Source organism: Lynx canadensis, chromosome A2, assembly GCF_007474595.2.
Source record: "Lynx canadensis isolate LIC74 chromosome A2, mLynCan4.pri.v2, whole genome shotgun sequence".
NCBI lineage: Eukaryota > Metazoa > Chordata > Mammalia > Carnivora > Felidae > Lynx > Lynx canadensis.
In genome coordinates, this window is record NC_044304.2 from 161,109,822 (window position 1) to 161,127,271 (window position 17,450).

Consider the following 17,450-nt stretch of genomic DNA (forward strand, 5'->3'; position numbering starts at 1 on the left):
CTCTCTCTCTCTCTCTCTCTCTCAAATAAACTTAAAAAAAAAAAGAAGCTAGAAATGTTGAGGCGCCTGGGGGTTTCTGTTGGTTAAGTGCCCGACTTAGACTTCGGCTCAGGTCACGATCTCACAGTTTGTGAGTTCGACCCCCTGCGGCTGTCACTGTGGAGCCTGCTTTGGATCGTCTGTCCCCCCCCTCTCTCTCTCTGCCCCTCCCCTGCTCCCACACACGCTCTCTCCCTCTCTTTTTCTCTCTCTTTCAAAAATAAACATTAAAAAAAAGAGAGAGACTGGAACTGAAATGTAAGCCTTGTGTGATTTCTCAAGTCAGAAGCCAAAAGTCCATAATCCCCTCCCCATTTGAATTTGGAATTCTGGCTGGCTGGCTTTTTGCAAAAACCGAGGTGAGGGCATAGGTGTAAATACAAAACTCAGGCTCGTGGGGATGCGTGCCACATTCTGTTTGCCTGGCTAAAATCCTGCTGGCCTGGAGAAGTCTCTCCCTCCTGCAAACGTGATCAGCCATCACCTCTCTGAAAATAAAACAACATCCCCTTATATCTTCAGCATCTTTGTCGGCCACCATTTGTTTCCATAGGCTTCTAGAACACCAGTCAGCAGTGAATGGCTAGAACAAATTATTTGAAAAAAATAATTTTCTGCCATCGAGCTCAGACTGGGAGAGAGAATACAGTGAAACGAAACAAAGACGTTGGAAAGAACAAAGGCACATATACATCATCTGGCCCAGCCCCCGCTGCAAAAATCATGCTGCAATCTAAATTAAATTATAACTAATAGCAGTTTTGTTCGAGTATCTCAAATTATCACTTCAGATGCCGAAGCTCAAGTGGTTTCCATGGCGATGTTTTCTCTACGAGATGTCAGCTAGTATCTAATTTTTTGTCCCTGATAGATGACAACCTGAAGCTTTTAGTGCCTTTGGTTTTGGGGGTTTTATGTGAGATAATCTCGATTTACTTTTGTATGCATTTAAATGTGTGTTTTATTTGCCATTGGTTTCTGAGCCTGAAGTCTACAATTTTACATATTTTGAAACTTAGTAAATAAGAACTACAACTACCTCATTTATCTTGTGTACTAAAAAAAAAGAAGAAGAAGAAGAAAAAAAAAAAAAAAGCTTTATTATTCTGTCCTCTCCCTGCCTGCTCAATGGGGCAGGCAAGAAATTGGTGGCTAAAGAATTCAAATCTCTTGTTAATATTCTGTTCTTGCAACTGTTTTTTAAATCATTTATTTGTACTTAAGCACCTGCCCGGAAACGTCTTCTATTTTTCACATTCCCTAAATGTGATTAAAAAAAAAATTATGTTCTAACAGTGACAGTTTAAGGCACAGTTAGCACGGTTCCTGATTTCATGATTTCACAAGTGTTTCCATGGTGGTAATAAGCATTCTCTCTGTGCTGTTTGGGTCGGTGAGGGACTCCTATCTGGGTCCAAGGCAGGCCGCCAACCACGGGGAGAATAACTGAGCCTTCGTTGCCTTGAGACCATGCAGTTGTGTTGATTTGATAGAGCCAGTGTAGACCGTGTGCAGTGATGGGGAGACGTGTCCCCTGGGCCTGCTCTTACAAAGTTTGCTTTCACATCAGAAACAGTTCAGCTTAGTGTTTTTGCAAGTCGTCTCTGGAGCCAGTTTCCTGGGTTCAAACTCTGGCTCTACCACTTACTGGTTATGGGACCTCAGACCAGCTTTTGGCCTTCCAGAACCTTCCAAAACGGGATGAATATTGCCAACCTGTCGGGGTTCACATGAGGCTGAAATGGACTTAAAGGACTTAAAACAGTACCTGGCTTGGGGCGCCTGGATGGCTCAGTCAGTCAGGGTCCGACTTCAGCTCAGGTCATGATCTTGCTGTTCAGAGTTCGAGCCCCACGTCAGGCTTCTGTGCTGACAGCTCAGAGCCTGGAGCCTGTTTCAGATTCTGTGTCTCTCTCTCTTTCTTTCTCTCCACCCCTCCCCTACTCACTCTGTCTGTCTCTCTCTCTCAAAAATAAACGTTTTAAAAATTAAAACAAAAAAACAAAAAACAGTGCCTGACTTGTAGGAAGGGCTATTATTATTAGTCCCTAATTACCTTGTTCCTGAAATTTGAATTTCCCCTGCCTTTACATTTTGTACTCCACCACGGAAGGAAAACACTTCTAGGTTGATTCCACCAACCCCTTGCTGTCCTGGGCCCTAATGAGTTTCATCTGTGAAGAAAGTGTCATCCAAACGATGACTAACCTTATAATCCTAGAATTTAGAGTTTTCTTGTTCGTCACGTATAAACAACCTGCATGGTCCCCGGAGCCCTTGTTGCACGATGTCCCTTACCTCCCAGGCCGGCAGGGGTCAGAACTTGTCCCTGACCCCCAAGAGCCCCGGGGGTCTCAGCTGCCAGGGAGAGGCACCACACTCGCCCCACACAGCACACAGGATAAGAGGTGCTGGTTAGACTGTCATTTACTTTCCTGACAAATCCTTCCAGGAACGCAGCAAAGGGAAGGACAGAACATTCATCCTTTCTATTTTGCGGGGGAGGAAAGTGTATTTTTACTCACCCAGCTCTAAGAACGGATCGCTCTACAGTATGGGTATCATTATGGGAAACCCCCCCGCCCCCCCGCCAGGCCCACTTTTACAAAGTTTGTTTGTTGTTTCCTTCTTGATTTTCAACCTGAAGGTAGAGCAGGAGGAAGAGGGAAAGGACACCGGTGCTGAGCCCTCAGGTGGCTTCTCGAGTGGCAAAGACAGTGGAAGGGGACAGCGTCTGTGTGTTGAGGGTGAATCCGACCCATGCCTGAGTATCTTTGGAGCCTGTCATATATGTTCCCTCTCTGGCAAGGAGGGCAATAGTGTGCTGTAGCCCGAAGCCTCAGCTGGGCAATGGGACAAGCATGAGTGTGGGTGGAGAATGTCTCATCATGGATTCCTCCAGCCCACGGTCTGCCTGCGCTACGCCAGGTGGAGAAAGGGAGGAGCACCAACCTCTAGGTGTGCAAAGGAGACACGGTCTGTGTGTGGCCAGTGTAATGGGGATGGCCAGACAGACAAGAGGACGTACACAAGGGAAATAAACAGAAATGCACATGCTCCTATGAGACCCTAAATCAGAGCTGACACAGCACCATGCTTCGACAGTCATCATCATGTTCTATCGCTTGGAGACCCAGGAGAAACGTATATTGAATATAGTCTTTGGCTATTTGAGGCAGGTCTGGTCTTGAGACTGTTAATATCTAGAGTCTGGTTTTTTGGGTGTGTGTGTGTGTGTGTGTGTGTGTGTGTGTGTGTTTAAGTAGGCTCCACCCACAACATGGGGCTCAAAGTCATGACCCCGAGATCAAGAGTCGCATCCTCTCACAACTGTGCCAGCCAGCCTGTTGGGACCTATTCATGCCATTTCCCAAAATATAGGTTCCTTGATTCTGCAGCACCCCTAAAATTGCTCTGCTCTCCCAGCAGACGGGGGATGAGATTGAACAGAATGGAGTCTGTGTCAGGGATGAGCTTTGTCCTATGTCTTACTCACGTCTCTTGATTTCCAAGTTTTCATACATGCATTTCCCAGAGGATGTTGGTACCGCGGGGTGGGGGGCGGGGGGCAGGGAGGATGGTTACAGTGAAATCATTTCAAATATATCTGCCAAAATAGCGCTTGCTCTGCTTGGCCAGGATAAAATGGATATGCCTCAAGGGAGTAAGGACTCACGTGCATTAGGACAACCAGACTTAAGTTATAAATGAAGCCATGAAAACAGGGATGCTTATGCGAGAAACAGAACCGTGCCCTTGAATTTCGTGAGGACTTCAGTTGTACCTCAGGGTTTTTCCCACTGGCTGTTTTCTGATAATAACCAAAGACCAGTGGACACAGGAACCATTAGTAGCTTTTCTATATTTACAGGCTCCAGGCTCTGAGCTGTCAGCACAGAACCGGACGTGGGGCTTGAACTCATGAACCGCGAGATCATGCCCTGAGCCGAAGTCAGACGCTTAACGGACGGAGCCACCCAGGCACCCCTGGACTGATTTCATTTTAACGAACATCTCATTAGCCATAGCTGCCTGTCAGCACTGTTTGTCATTGGGACCGTGAACATAACTGAGCATGCCTTTAAGAGCATGGCTGCCGTGTAGGGAGTGACAAGAATTCAGACCGATTGACCTTGACAAGAGGGCCAGACATGTAACCGAGGTGGCTAAGGATAGTTTTAGGAAACAGGTAAGATTTGATGGACAGAGAGAGGAAAGGCAGGGCAGAGGTGAGGGGGGCGGAGGGATGAGCCAGAACGTGTCGACCAGGAAGCATCAGGAGTCTGTGTGCCTAGAATGTCAAGTTGGAAAAGTGGCCCCGGCAGAGAAGGAGCAGGAGAGAAATTCAGCTCAAAGGAGGCCTTCCTCCCCCTACAAAGGATTTCGGATTTTGTAAGAAAGGCGATCCTGGGATAAATTTCCATGTTCTCTTCTAGCTGTTCCTGTTCTTCTTGGGTCATTTCAGGTCACACCCACACCTTCCACTACTGGTTATGTCAGTAACTTCAAGGGATCCAGAGACGGGTGTATACACGTCTCTAAATATCTGTGTTTTTCTGCAGTTTTGTGGCCAAGGATGCAAAGCCGTACAGTCGGTTTTGGAGCAGAGAGAAAGCGTGATGTGTTCTCCCATCGACATTACCTGAAGCAGAGAAGCAAACAGCTTCATAGAGTCACGACTCTCACATAATAGAATAATCACAAAATTGCCACTGTCATTGTTTTTGTCTCCGTACGTCATATATTTTGAAGGTTCATGTTACTTAAAAGTGGTGAGGAGATGGCTGTGTTTCTCGGAAGGAGATGAAAAATACGAGCCACTCACAAGATACCAAACGTCCAGTAGACGTCTCCATCTGGGTGTCCCAGACGCACCCCAGGCTCAGTACCTCCAAGACGAAACAGATTTCTCTCCCTCATCCCCTAAAAAGGCTCCTCCTCCCACAGGCCCTGCCCAAGCGGAACTGTCTGGATGCTGGGACTTCCCCACCTGGCTGCCTCATCAGCCCTCAAAAGGCAGGATGGGAATGAATGGCTTAGGAATTAACCTTGCCTGGTTTCCAATCCCATCTGGGCCACTCAACAAGCTTGATGGCTTTCTAGGAAGATATGGACTAAATAGTGTCCAGAGAAGGGTAATTAACGTTGTCAGAAGGCCTGGAAACTAGGTCAAAGATGAGTCGTGACAGTATGAACTTTCATCCTCGGAAAGAAACTCGCAGTCTGTCAGTCTCGGAAGGGTGGTTTATGTCAGTAACCAAATCTGACCGTGACCTATGAGTGTATGCGTTGTAACATGGCAACTACAAAGCAGCTTTAGGCAATTTACTGTAACTAGATAGGGACGTAACTAAAACCACATCCGTGCTTTAAATTAGTGTTTTGACTGTGTAAACCAAACTCTTCAATGAGGCACAGAAATTCCTCATCAGTAACAATTTTCATCTTTTTTATTGTTCACTGTGGATCCCCAGCACTTAGAATGGTGCCTGACACATAGTCGGCGTTCTGGAAAGATCTGTTGAATGGCTGAATACATTCGTCACATCTACAAATAATCTTTCTCTGAAGGGAACACTCAGGTTTAAAGAAGAAACCCAAGGTTTCCAGAAATATTATTTGGAAACCATTTTTATTCACACGGGATGATTTTCTGATCACCCTTAACATCGGGTGATGAGCCTACAAATGCAAGGTCATTACATCCTTGGGCCGACACTTGGAATTTTGAATATCCGTCCATGCTGCCCACACCAGAAAGTCCTAAAGGGCATGGGGAACGTCACTGACTACAGTATACTTCATGTTGGCTCTGCCTTTCCCTCTCTCCCTAGACATGGGATTGGACCAGTTAAAATAAGTACACAATAGGGGTGCCTGGGTGGCTCAGTCAGTTAAGCGTCCGACTTCCGCTCAGGTCATGATCTCATGGTTCGTGAGTTCGAGCCCCGCGTCAGGCTCTGTGCTGACAGCTCAGAACCTGGAACCTGCTTCGGATTCTGGGTCTCTCTCTCTCTGTGCCCCTCCCCTGCTCATGCCTCTGTCTCTCTCTTTCTCTCAAATAAACATTTTTTAAAAATATTTTTTTTAAAGAAAGAGAAGTCCCCAGGACTCAGAGTTAAGTTCTTTCATTTGTGTCTTTCTTAGCATCTGCATTTTAATCAAATCGACAGGCCTGAGTGGCACTGGTGGCCGAGCTGATTTGGAATATGATCGATCCAGGAACAGATCATTTTTCTGGTCTTCAGTCAGAGAAAAGCTGAAGTAGCATTTGCTGGTAGGATCTGAAATCTCTCTGGTGGCCCTATTTCCTGGGGAAAAGGAAAAGAAGGGCTCTACCTACTTTTCATCATTATCCTGGGGATGCTTCAGAGCAGAGAGCTGAAGGAGGAGCCTTACAAAACCCGAGTCCGTAGTGAGATCCTCCTTGAACCCTAACACAGACCTCTTTCCTCCGTGTGCACACATTTAATTATGCAAAATAACTCGTTCAAACATTTTTTAAATACCTAACTGATGCCATCCAGTAACCATGGCTCTAGACTAAGGTGATCTGCTGAAGGAGGAAGCTACTTCCGTTGGAGTATTTGCCTTAGACCTGAACGTCTAAAACAGAGGCCCAACGAATATGAAGTTGGTTTTGAGGTTACATTAGCTCGCATGGATGGTAACAGATACTCTGCCGACCTCTAGAAAGACTTTAGGATCCGTTTGTCTTTTGCGTACTTGAAATTTATCCTAGAGAAACACCTAACTGTAATATAACCGGTTCTGATTTTTTTTTATAACAGGGAAAGAAATGGAAACTTTATTAGGCAGCGTATATTATTCTCAACTGTTATGAAATGTTACCCGCTTACACATTCCTGACATGCCCTATGTTTTATTAGTCATGCAAAATGTTCACTTAAAGACATGATTCCTTTTTAAACTAAAGGTATAAAAGGCTCTACAGAAATAGCCAGTGTAGATAGAAATTCGTAGCTGAGGCAGATTTCAGCCAAAGGTGAGAAAAAAACATTCTAATCCATCAGCTTGCGTGTCAGTGGAACTGAAGCAGGACGGCTCAGGTAGCTCTAAGATTCTCTCATATTCCTCCAAAAGACTGATCGTGCTTCTCTGGGTCTCATGTCAGACAGAAGAGCCGAAACAGGGGTGGAGGCACTGAGACGTGTGGAAACGATGGCAAGATGGGCCTGTCAGAAACGGAACTCTCCTCTGGGGAAACAGGAAGTGCTGAGGAGTTGTATGAAAAAATGTCCACATCAGGTTATTTGGGATTACTAGTATCCTTGACTCTTATACACTTGACTTTTCCATTTCTTCCTCTGCAGCCAGTGCTGATTTCCCATATAATCCAGGACAAGGCCAAGCTATAAGAAATGGAGTCAACAGAAACTCGGCTATCATTGGAGGTGGGTGATGCATAGCACAGGCTCCTCACCTGTGGAAAGTAAGAATTGTCCGTAAATGCGTCGTCTTAAAAAAACAAAAACAAAAACAAAACCATCATCTAGATTTTTACTTGATTTGTTTTGTTATTTAAATATGACTAAGGATTGTGACCTACGGATGTGGAGACACGGTTGTAAATGCAACCCGGCTACTTTAAAAAAAAGATTTTTTTTTTTAATGTTTATTTATTTTTGAGACAGACAGATCGTGAGTGGGGGAGGGGCAGAGAGAAGGAGACACAGAATCCGAAGTGGACTCGGGGCTCTGGGCTGTCAGCACAGAGCCCAACGCGGGGCTTGAACTCACAACCCATGAGACCGTGACCTGAGCCGCAGTCAGACGCTTAACCGACTGAGCCACCCGGGTGCCCTGTAACCTGGCTGCTTTTCAACGCTGACCCGTAAGAATGGGATGGTCGTGCCAGGCTAGCCAGAGCCTGAACAGGCAGGCTGGCCATCGTGCAGGAGCCACAATGGCCTCCTCCCTCCTCTCTTTTCCCCTTCTCACTCCCCCACATCCCAAAAGGCCCAGGATCACTTACTGCAAAAACAGGCAGGAGTGTGCCAGTCTGGCTGCCATTATCTTAATAAAGATCATCAGAAAATTAATAAGCCAGGGTATCTAAAATATTCCAGTGTCTTTTCTCCCCAGGGACGGCTGCAGAATAATTGAAGCCTCCTAGCCCAGTCCTTCTTATTTGGGTTGGTATCCTTGCCCCCCGTTGCCCACCGTCTCCTCTGCCTGAGCCCCCCTGTCTTACTGCATCCAGGTGTCCCCTGCATGTCTGAGGACAGCTAATACTGTAATCGTATCAAGGGTCTTAAACCCAGCCAATCACCTTGGCTTAGTCGGTAGGTCTCTTTTCCACATGGAGAAGTAGATGCCTGTAAGGAATACCTGACTTGGGGCACCTGGGTGGTTCAGTCGGTTGCACGTCCGACTTCAGCTCAGGTCATGATCTCACGGTTTATGAGTGCAAGCCCCGCGTCGGGCTCTGTGTTGACGGCTTCAGATTCTGTGTCTCCCCCTCCCCCTGTCCCTCCCCTGCTCACGCTCTCTGTCTCTCCCTCTCTCTCAAATAAACATTTTTAAAAAGAGAGAAATATATGTGACCCTAAAACTAGAATACATTTAGAATGCCGCCTAAATCACATTGTCCAATCACATCGGTACAGTCTTATCAAGGTCCCTCTCCTCACTGTGTTTTGTTTTTTTAAGATCAACTTTATTGAAGCATGATATGCAAGTGTGTAAGCATAACAGGTCAGTGACTCGTGACAAACACAAACACCCATAGCCACCACCACAATGAAGATCTGGAACATTCCCACCCACAGAAAGCTCTTTGTGCCCCCGTAGAGTCCATCCTTTGCCCTGCCCCACTCCCAAGAAGGGCCACCTCTGATTTGCTTTTTGCCGTGTTGATTACTTTTACCTCCTTTAGAGTGGCGTAGAAATGGAATCATAGAGTATGTCATCTGTTCGTGCCTTCTTTCGCTCAACGTCATGTTTCTGAGGTCTGTCCACATGGTTGCATGAATCGATAGGCTGTTCGTTTTTATTGCCAAGTTGTGTTTTGCTGTGTGAATGTACTAGAATTCGTTTTATCTGCTCACCTGTGGCTGTTTGGTTTGTTTCCAGGTCTGAGCTATTTTGAATAAAGCTGCTATGAGTATTCTTGTTGAAGTCTTATGTGAACATAAGTTTTCATTTCTCTTTGGTAATTGCTGGGAGTGCAGTTGCCGGGTGTGACAGAAAGTGGAGATGAGACTCTTTAAGAAATTGCCATACAGTTTTCCAAAACGGTTGAACCGTTTTACATCCCCGCAGTTCCTATCTGACAGGCCAGGCTTGCTCCACAATCTTATCAGCACTTGGTATTGTCGGTCTTCTTAATTTGAGCCACTCCAGTGGACGAGTAGTGGTAGCTCGTTGCAGTTTTAATGTGCAATGAGCTGATGACTAATAACCCTGAGCGTCTTTTCATGTGCCTGTTGCCATTTGTAAATCTTTTGTGAAGTGTCTGTTTAAAACTCTTTCTCCGGGGTGCCTGGGTGGCTCAGTCGGTTAAGCGTCCAACTTTGGTTCAGGTCATGATCTCCCAGTTTGTGGGTTTGAGCCCCGCATTGGGCTCTGTCCTGACAGCTCAGAGCCTGGAACCTACTTCAGATTCTGTGTCTCCCTCTCTCTACCCTCCCCCGCTCATTCTTCTCTCTCTCTCTCCCTCTCTCCCTTCCTCCCTCTCTCTCTCTCTCAAAAATAAGCATTTAAAAAATAAAAAATAAAAACTCTTTCTCCATCTTTTAACTGGATTATTGGACTTCTTTTGAGTTGTAACAGTTTTTTATTTTCTAGATAGTTCAAGTCCTGTGTCAGACATATGTATTGTGAATATTTTCTCCAATCTGTGACATGCCTTTTCATTTTCTTAGTGGTATTTTTTTTTAAAGCAAGAAATCTAAATTTTGATGAAGTCTTATTTTTTTAATCTTTTTATGGCTTGTGATTTTTTTTAAATTCTATTTTAATGATATGCCTCTTCAAGATTGTGAAGATTTCTTCCTATGTTTTCTTCTAGAACTTTTATAGCTTTGGTTTCTGTTAACTAAGTCTGTAATCACTTTGAGTTAACATTGGTACATAGCATGAGATAAAGGTCAAAGACATTATTTTCCAAACTAATATCCAGTTATTCTAAAACTACTTGTTGAAAAGACTATATACTTTTTCCAAATTTAATCTCCTTGGCACTTTTGTCAAAAATCAATAGACCATATATGTGTATGTCTGTTTTCTGGACTCTGTTGTGTTTTGTTGATGTATTATATATCTTTCTTTACCCAATACCATGCTTGCTGTATTGTTTCACCTTTATATTAAGTCTTGAGACAGCAACATGCATTCTCCAGCTATTTCTTTTTTGTTTTTCAAAATTATGTTGGCTATTCTGGACCCTTTACTTTATTGCCATATAAAATTTAGAATCAACTTATAAATTTCTACCAAAGAAAAAGTTTGCGGAGATTTTCATTGGGATTGCGTTAGGTCTATAAATGGACATCAAAACAATACTGAGTGCTTTGGCTCTTAAAGGTGGTCTATCCATCCATTTATCTATGTCTTTAATTTCTGTCAGTAAGGTTTTGTGGTTTTGAGTGAACACAGCCTTGAACAACTGTGTTCAATTTGTTTTATTATAAATGGTATTGTTTTATTACTTTTTTAAGTTTTTATTACTTTAAATGTTCTTCCAAGTATTTTCTTGCTAGTATATAAAAATACAGTTGATTTTTGTGGCCTTGCTAAATTTAGTGTTAGTTCTAGACACTTTATATATATATATTACTTAGGATTTTCTAAGAGACAGTCATGTCACCTGAGAATAGAGAAAATTTTTACTTCTTCACAGTCTGTACACTTTTTATTTCTTTTTTGTTTTATTGCACTGACAAGGATTTCTGGTACATTGAGAGAGAAATGCTCCATTGTTTCCTGTTTCCATTGTTCCATTGTTTCCTATTTTAGAGAGAATATGTTTACTCTTTTAGTATTGACTAGGGTATTAGCTGTAGGTTTCTCATAGATGCAGTTTATCAGGTTGAGAAAGTTTCCTTCTACTGATACTTTCTGAGAGGCTTCACAATGAATGGAGGTTGAAATTTGTCATATGCTTTTTCTCCTATATTTCTTTAATGTGGTAAATTACATCGCTTTGTTTTTTAATGATAAACCAGACTTGCATTCCTAGAATTAACACCCCTTCACCATAATATATTCTCTGCCACACATTGCCAGATTTGATTTGCTAAAATTTTATTAAAGAGGACTGTTGCCCCATAGTTGTGTTTTCTTGTGATGTGTTTGTCTGGTTTTGCTATCAGAATAATGCTGGCCTCATAAAATGAGTTGAGCAGTAGTCCCTCCTCTTCTGTTTAACTGTCTATCAGTTCCTCAGAGAATAGCATTAAGATCTCCAAATATAACTGTGAATTGGTCTAATCTCCTTTCAGTCCTGTCCATGTGTGTTGCTGGTGTTTTGTGTGAGGGAGGGTGGCATGAGAGAGAACCATGGCAACACGAGGAAAGTGGTGTTGGAGGGATGTATACAAGGTCTGTTTAACCTCCAGTGCCTCTCCTGCCTCCACCAGGTGTCATCGCTGTGGTGATTTTCACCATTCTCTGCACCTTGGTCTTCCTCATTCGGTACATGTTCCGCCACAAGGGCACCTACCACACCAATGAAGCAAAGGGAGCAGAGTCAGCAGAGAGCGCGGATGCTGCCATCATGAACAACGACCCCAATTTCACAGAGACCATTGACGAAAGCAAAAAGGAATGGCTCATCTGAGGGGTGGCTATTTGGCTGTGGGAGAGGGAGGGGCTAGCTATTCGGGAGGAGGGAACGGGACAAAAGTGCACCCTACTTTATACTCTTGAGCACATCCTTAAAATATCAGCACAAGTCGGGGGAGGCAAGCAACAGAAAATTCTGGAGACTGATTACCACAAAAAGTACTTTTTAATATTTCTTTATAGCTGAGTTTCCCCTTCTGTATCAAATCAAAATAATACAAAAAATGCTTTTAGAGTTTAAGAAACAATTGAAATTTGTAGGTAATACTGTCTTATTTTGTGTGTGTTTAGAGGTGTTCTAAAAACCCATGGTAACAGGGCAAGTTTTCTACATTTTTAAGAGCCCTTAGAATGTGGATATTTTTTTTCTTGAGAAAAGTTGATGCACATGGCCTCCAGCATTCTCTTCCTTTTGCATATAGTCAATTTTTAATGGGCTGTCGTAGTAACTAGTTCGTGTTCATATGCTATTTCTTTTGGTGTCCTGTAAATTGGAAAAGGAAAGGAAGGGGCCAACAGAACCTATTGTTTGACAGTTTTCAAAGAGACCTCAATCTATGCCTATTCTCTGAGCATTCCCACCTAAAGCACTGAAGGAAGTGAGCATATGGCACCTGTTGTGTAACAACACAACTAACACAGCAGAGAGAAGCATTAAGAACCAGGGGAAGTAGTTTCGTATATTGGGATTGTTGGTTTTATTTTTCATCAGATTCTACAAGCTAATACTGTTCCGTGTGCATAGTCTTAGATCTCTTCATGACCTGTGACTGTCAGCTACAATGCGGTGGTGACCAGCTGTTACAAAAGATTTTTCCTCTGCTTTACCTACATCATGTTAGGTTACACTATATGTGTGTGGGGGCACCTCGGTGGGGAATTAGAGCCAGATGCTATGATTTGTTTGCTCTGTTCCTTTTAGAGTTGTAGCAAGAGTGTGGACACTTTCTAATGAATGATGCATAAATTAGGTTGCTCTTCTTATCTTGCTTTAAATCTTAGTTTTTAAGCCCTTGTGACAAACCCTAGCAGACCATGTCCTCCAAATGGACACGCCACAATAAAGCCAGGTTATGATTGCTATTATTATTGCTTTACTCCAGAATCATATGGAAAATACGGCAGTATTTTCTAATCTAATCCATGTATCGTTCCATCCTAAACAGACACACTGCCACGATTCAGGGACCTCTTTGGCAGATACATCTGAACCTTAGGTTCATGACCAACCTGATAACTGACTGTTGCTTCTCAGAGAATGGACACGTCTAGTTAGTCACACCTCAGTCTAATCAGGAATCTTGACCAACTTGTTCCAACAAAGAACTCGTTGGTTTTATTTAAAAATGATAGACTTTGTGTGTAAATAGATGGGACAAAGCTCCTATTGAAGCATCCAAGAAATAATTTCATTGATCTCTTTTTGTAAATTACACAAGCTATTTCTAGAATGACTACCATTTATGATCATGATAGTTCAGACTCTGAGTAAGTACTTTAAAATTTTTTTTCAGACTCCAACATTTTGAGGAATTCAGTAGGATCCCTTTTTTCCTTCTCCTCCTGGAAGCATGTAAGATGAGGTTCAAAAAGTATTATTGCTGTTTTTCTGACAGCGTGCCTCAATAAAATGGAAATTCTAGTTTGTTAGGGTTATATGTATGTATTTTTCAAGATTCTCAGTATGCCTTTGCTTTTTGAAGGATCTCAGTTTCTTGGGTAATGAAAACTGTTATCTAGAGTTGCCAAGGGCCCCCTGCACCTGTATATGACACATTCCAAAGGAGATACTGGACCAGTTCATTCCCATCAGAGTCGAGGTAACAGAACAAAAGGGAATTGGAACGCCTTTCACAGTTGCTGACCCTCAGCCACTGTCACGAACACCCTTACCTTAAAGACGTCTTGATCATTATTCCATAATACACGTTGTTAAATGAAAAGTACGTGGTACGACTAAAGAGCAGAACAGGAGAACCCAAGTGACATGTTAAAAACAAAGCCTGTTTTGATGACTACCATCAAGGGCTGTTTCGTGTATTGTCAAATTACGAAAGCAAATTTTAAACATTATGTTTTGTAGAAAGGTTTTTTAGAATTTGTTTTAAACCGGCTTTATAGCTATTAATTTTGCACTTCACAAATAATGCCAGGTGGAAATGTATTGTTTCTGGCGTTTCCCGTGATAGCTTTCTTCTTTATGCATTGTGTCAGCATTTTCCCTTTCTTCCCAAAATGATTAAGGGGTTAAAACAATCAAAAACAGTCCCTGACACTAAAACGGCCTTACCCTTTCTTTTCACTCTCTTCTTCCCTCTTTCCTGCCTCAAAAGGTGAAAAATAAAACCCAACACTTCCTTCACCAAAGTTGCAAACCTAGGGCACTGGACTGACTGAGGGCTCAGTGGGTCTCCCATGTCACCGCCATTAAGACATACAGTATGCCCTTAAGGGGGTAAGTCCGGCCAGCAGACAAGGCACAAAAACGTAGATAAGTTATTAAGTAACTAAGTTAAGTGCCAAGGGAGTGCTGGAAATCCTTGGCTTCTCTTTGGGATTGTGGGCTTCACCAAAAGTCCTAAATGTATCTATGAAGGCCACATCCAGTACGTTCTAAATGGTCAGTAATTTATGTGAAGATAAAGAAACATCTCTTTTTTCCAGCTCCCTCCCTTGAAAGCTCAGGACGATGCTCCCTCCCTTGAAAGCTCACGATATCGTGACCCAAGCTCCATGTCTAATCTTGCTTTGTCAGTCACATCCCGCAAAACCTTGACATTCTAGGTCCATTATCATTCTAGTCCAGTCCCAGTCCATTATCATTCTAGTCCAGAGGGCTAGTGGTAACCTCTTTAAATAATAAACAAAAACAAAAAGAAAAAAATTTAGAAACAAGAAGCTGCTTTAAAGTTTCAGGAAGAACTGATGGCTGACTTAAGGTTGTTTGTACAGGAAGCATCTTCCATGTAGAAAGCAAACATCTAGGTTTTGACGAGGTAGGAGCAGGACTTTGAAAGCAAGATCGGTGCCATTCTCAGCTCTCAAAATAACATATTCCCTAGAGCACAAGGAAACTAGCTTAGGAGGTGAGAAGTTACATTGTCAAGTTCTTCTCTGACCCTTCTTAATGCGTAAGGCTATGGGAGCTAGAAACAAGGGTTTGGAGGGCCTTTGTTGGACAGTTTCCCGTTACCCTGAGTTTGATGAACAAGCATCCTTTACTAACAGGAGCAGGGATTCAGAGGCATAGGAAAAAGAACTGGCATGAGCCAAAGAGTAGATCTTAATGTTACTGTTGAACGTCTGTGGAGCCGCCCCCAGATGCCCTCAAAGAGCTGGGCACAAAGACACACACCATAGGAAGCGCTGAAGGAAAAAGTAGCTACCAAATAGGAAAACGCAGTGTCAGCGTGGCGTCCGGAAGAAACTTTTCTTTCCTTCTATTACGGGACCTGCTCTTTTTTTCCCTCTCCTTCCTTGTATGGGGTAAGCATTGCAAAGGTCTCTTTATGCCTCTAAACAATTAGCACCTCATTTAAACCGCTTAATATTGTTTCCTTTTCATCATCCTGTCCAGCAGTTTTCAAAAAGAAAGGCAGCAGTTATTAAATTGGATGCCAGTTAGCCAGCCAAAAACAGGTCCTAAGTTACTAGTGACAATAGAACCAGCTGATCCTGAAATAGATGAGAGACAGACAGCATGTCTAGCTGATTGGGGCTGAAACCAACGAGCGCCATGTTTAAAATGATATCATGGTGAGCGTAGACCCTGGGCATCAGCTGATAGAGTCCTAACCCTTTCTCTCTCCCTGGCTTGCCACGTGACCTTTGTCAGACTGGTGAACCTTGGTCCCTCTTTGCCCCATATTTAAGATACAGCTGCTCTGCCCACTTAATAGGACAATTGTGAGGGGCCATTGAGTCTTGACTGCAGCGTCCTTTGACACCCAAATATAAAGACCCAAGTCAGTGGAGCCCCCTAGAAGACTTACTTTCTGGCCTATGGTTGTAAGTCACACCAAATGAACAATGTGCCCACATCCGGGAGTGTGCAGACTTGTGAGGCATTGCCGTACAGCTGCTAAATTGTTAATCAGGTAGACTGCCCAGGACCTAACCTGTCAATACTGGAAGATGCAACATCCGAAGGCCAGAGAAATCAGAACTTCGCGTGCACAAAGCCCTGCGTCCCCACCCAGATGGGACTTACAGCTTACACATGCCCCCAGTGCCATTGGGCTGGCTCGTACGTAAGATGACACAAGAAACAAATGTGATTTTTCCGTGTAGCCTAGTGGCAACGTGCCTACACTACATACGCCCTGCATGATAATGTTGGAAACTTTAGAATAGATGTCTTTCACAGCAGTATTTTCTGGGTATGCGTGGTATGTAGAAGTCATTGTCGATGAAATAGGGAAACCATGTTGAAAAGTTGATTATCTCCCGTGGAGCAAGGACTGGCAGATTATAAAGATACCTGAGCGCACAGGTATTAATATCCAACATGCACTTCCAAGGTCACTTTCCAGATGAAAATGTGCTTTAAGATCAGGTCTACACAGGTGGCCTGCAACGTTTCCAAGTTCAGTTTATTTCAAAACAGGCACCGCTGGGTTCTAACATGGCTATGAAGACATCCTCTCAAAGTAGGCCAAGAAACAGTTCAGATGTTACTGATTCTAAGTTTGGTTGGGTTTTTGCATTTTTTTCAGTGAGCATCGTGACTGCGGAGGTCAGGGTTGTGAAAAGCTGGGCTAAGTATTCTTTCTGTAAAGTCGATTAGGATTCCACCCTGCGAAATGACACAAAAGTTCACTCTCTAAAAGCAACAGCATGTTAAACTACAATGAAAGAAGGAAACTATGTATGTATGCCTAATATCCTTTGTGAATGTCTTTCATTTAACTGAAATTATATTAGAAACCAGATTGATAAATAAAAAATCCAAAATAGTTTTAATTATCCTAAAAGCGATTCTTTGTGTTTTGTTCCACTTGATTCTCTTAGAAGCCATTTTCAACCTTCAGCGAAGAAAGTTCCGGGCACTGGAACATACATCTGTTGGGAATATAATCTTTCCCAAAACTACAGCGGTACAGTCACTCTTCAAAGACGGGTCTTCCGTGGACGCATTCATCGTTAACCTTCTTGGGCCACACATGCCTCCCCTCCCCCATTTTTCTTAATGTAGCATAATGGATACTGGCTCCATGTTTTAGATTAATTTACACACAGCTTGATAAAATGCAGTTAGAGTTAAGTGATGTCCAGAATACATTCCGAGCCTTGCTTAGAATGAGGGAGTAACACTGGATAATGGGCAAATAGATTCAGGCCAGTCAACCAGACAACAGAGATGTGCAACGTGTCTTTCTAAGTGCACTCCAGATGCGTTAAGAGCTGTAGTCCTAAATTATTCCTCCTATTTGCTGGTCTTCAGTTAACAATGGGAAGCCATTTCCTTTTAATCAATTCTCAGTGAAGCATTTCAACGTATACCAAATCAGTGTGAATTCCCATTTAAAAGCCCAACCTCTCTGCTCCTTAGCAATTCCCGAGGCCAGTCTATCACAATGATACTCAAGTCTTCTAGAAAGTTC

At 43.1% G+C, this 17,450-nt stretch overlaps 1 protein-coding gene across 1 annotated transcript in view; it reads left to right on the forward strand.

The window, feature by feature from the left end:
• Positions 1–16,812, forward strand: part of CNTNAP2 (contactin associated protein 2) — a 1,395,900-nt gene extending 1,379,088 nt beyond the window's left edge. Inside the window, 2 exon segments of the mRNA XM_032592507.1 lie at positions 7,374–7,454; positions 11,643–16,812. Coding sequence (XP_032448398.1) covers positions 7,374–7,454; positions 11,643–11,842 — 281 coding nt within the window. The 3' untranslated portion in view covers positions 11,843–16,812.
• Positions 16,813–17,450: the final 638 nt, after the last annotated feature.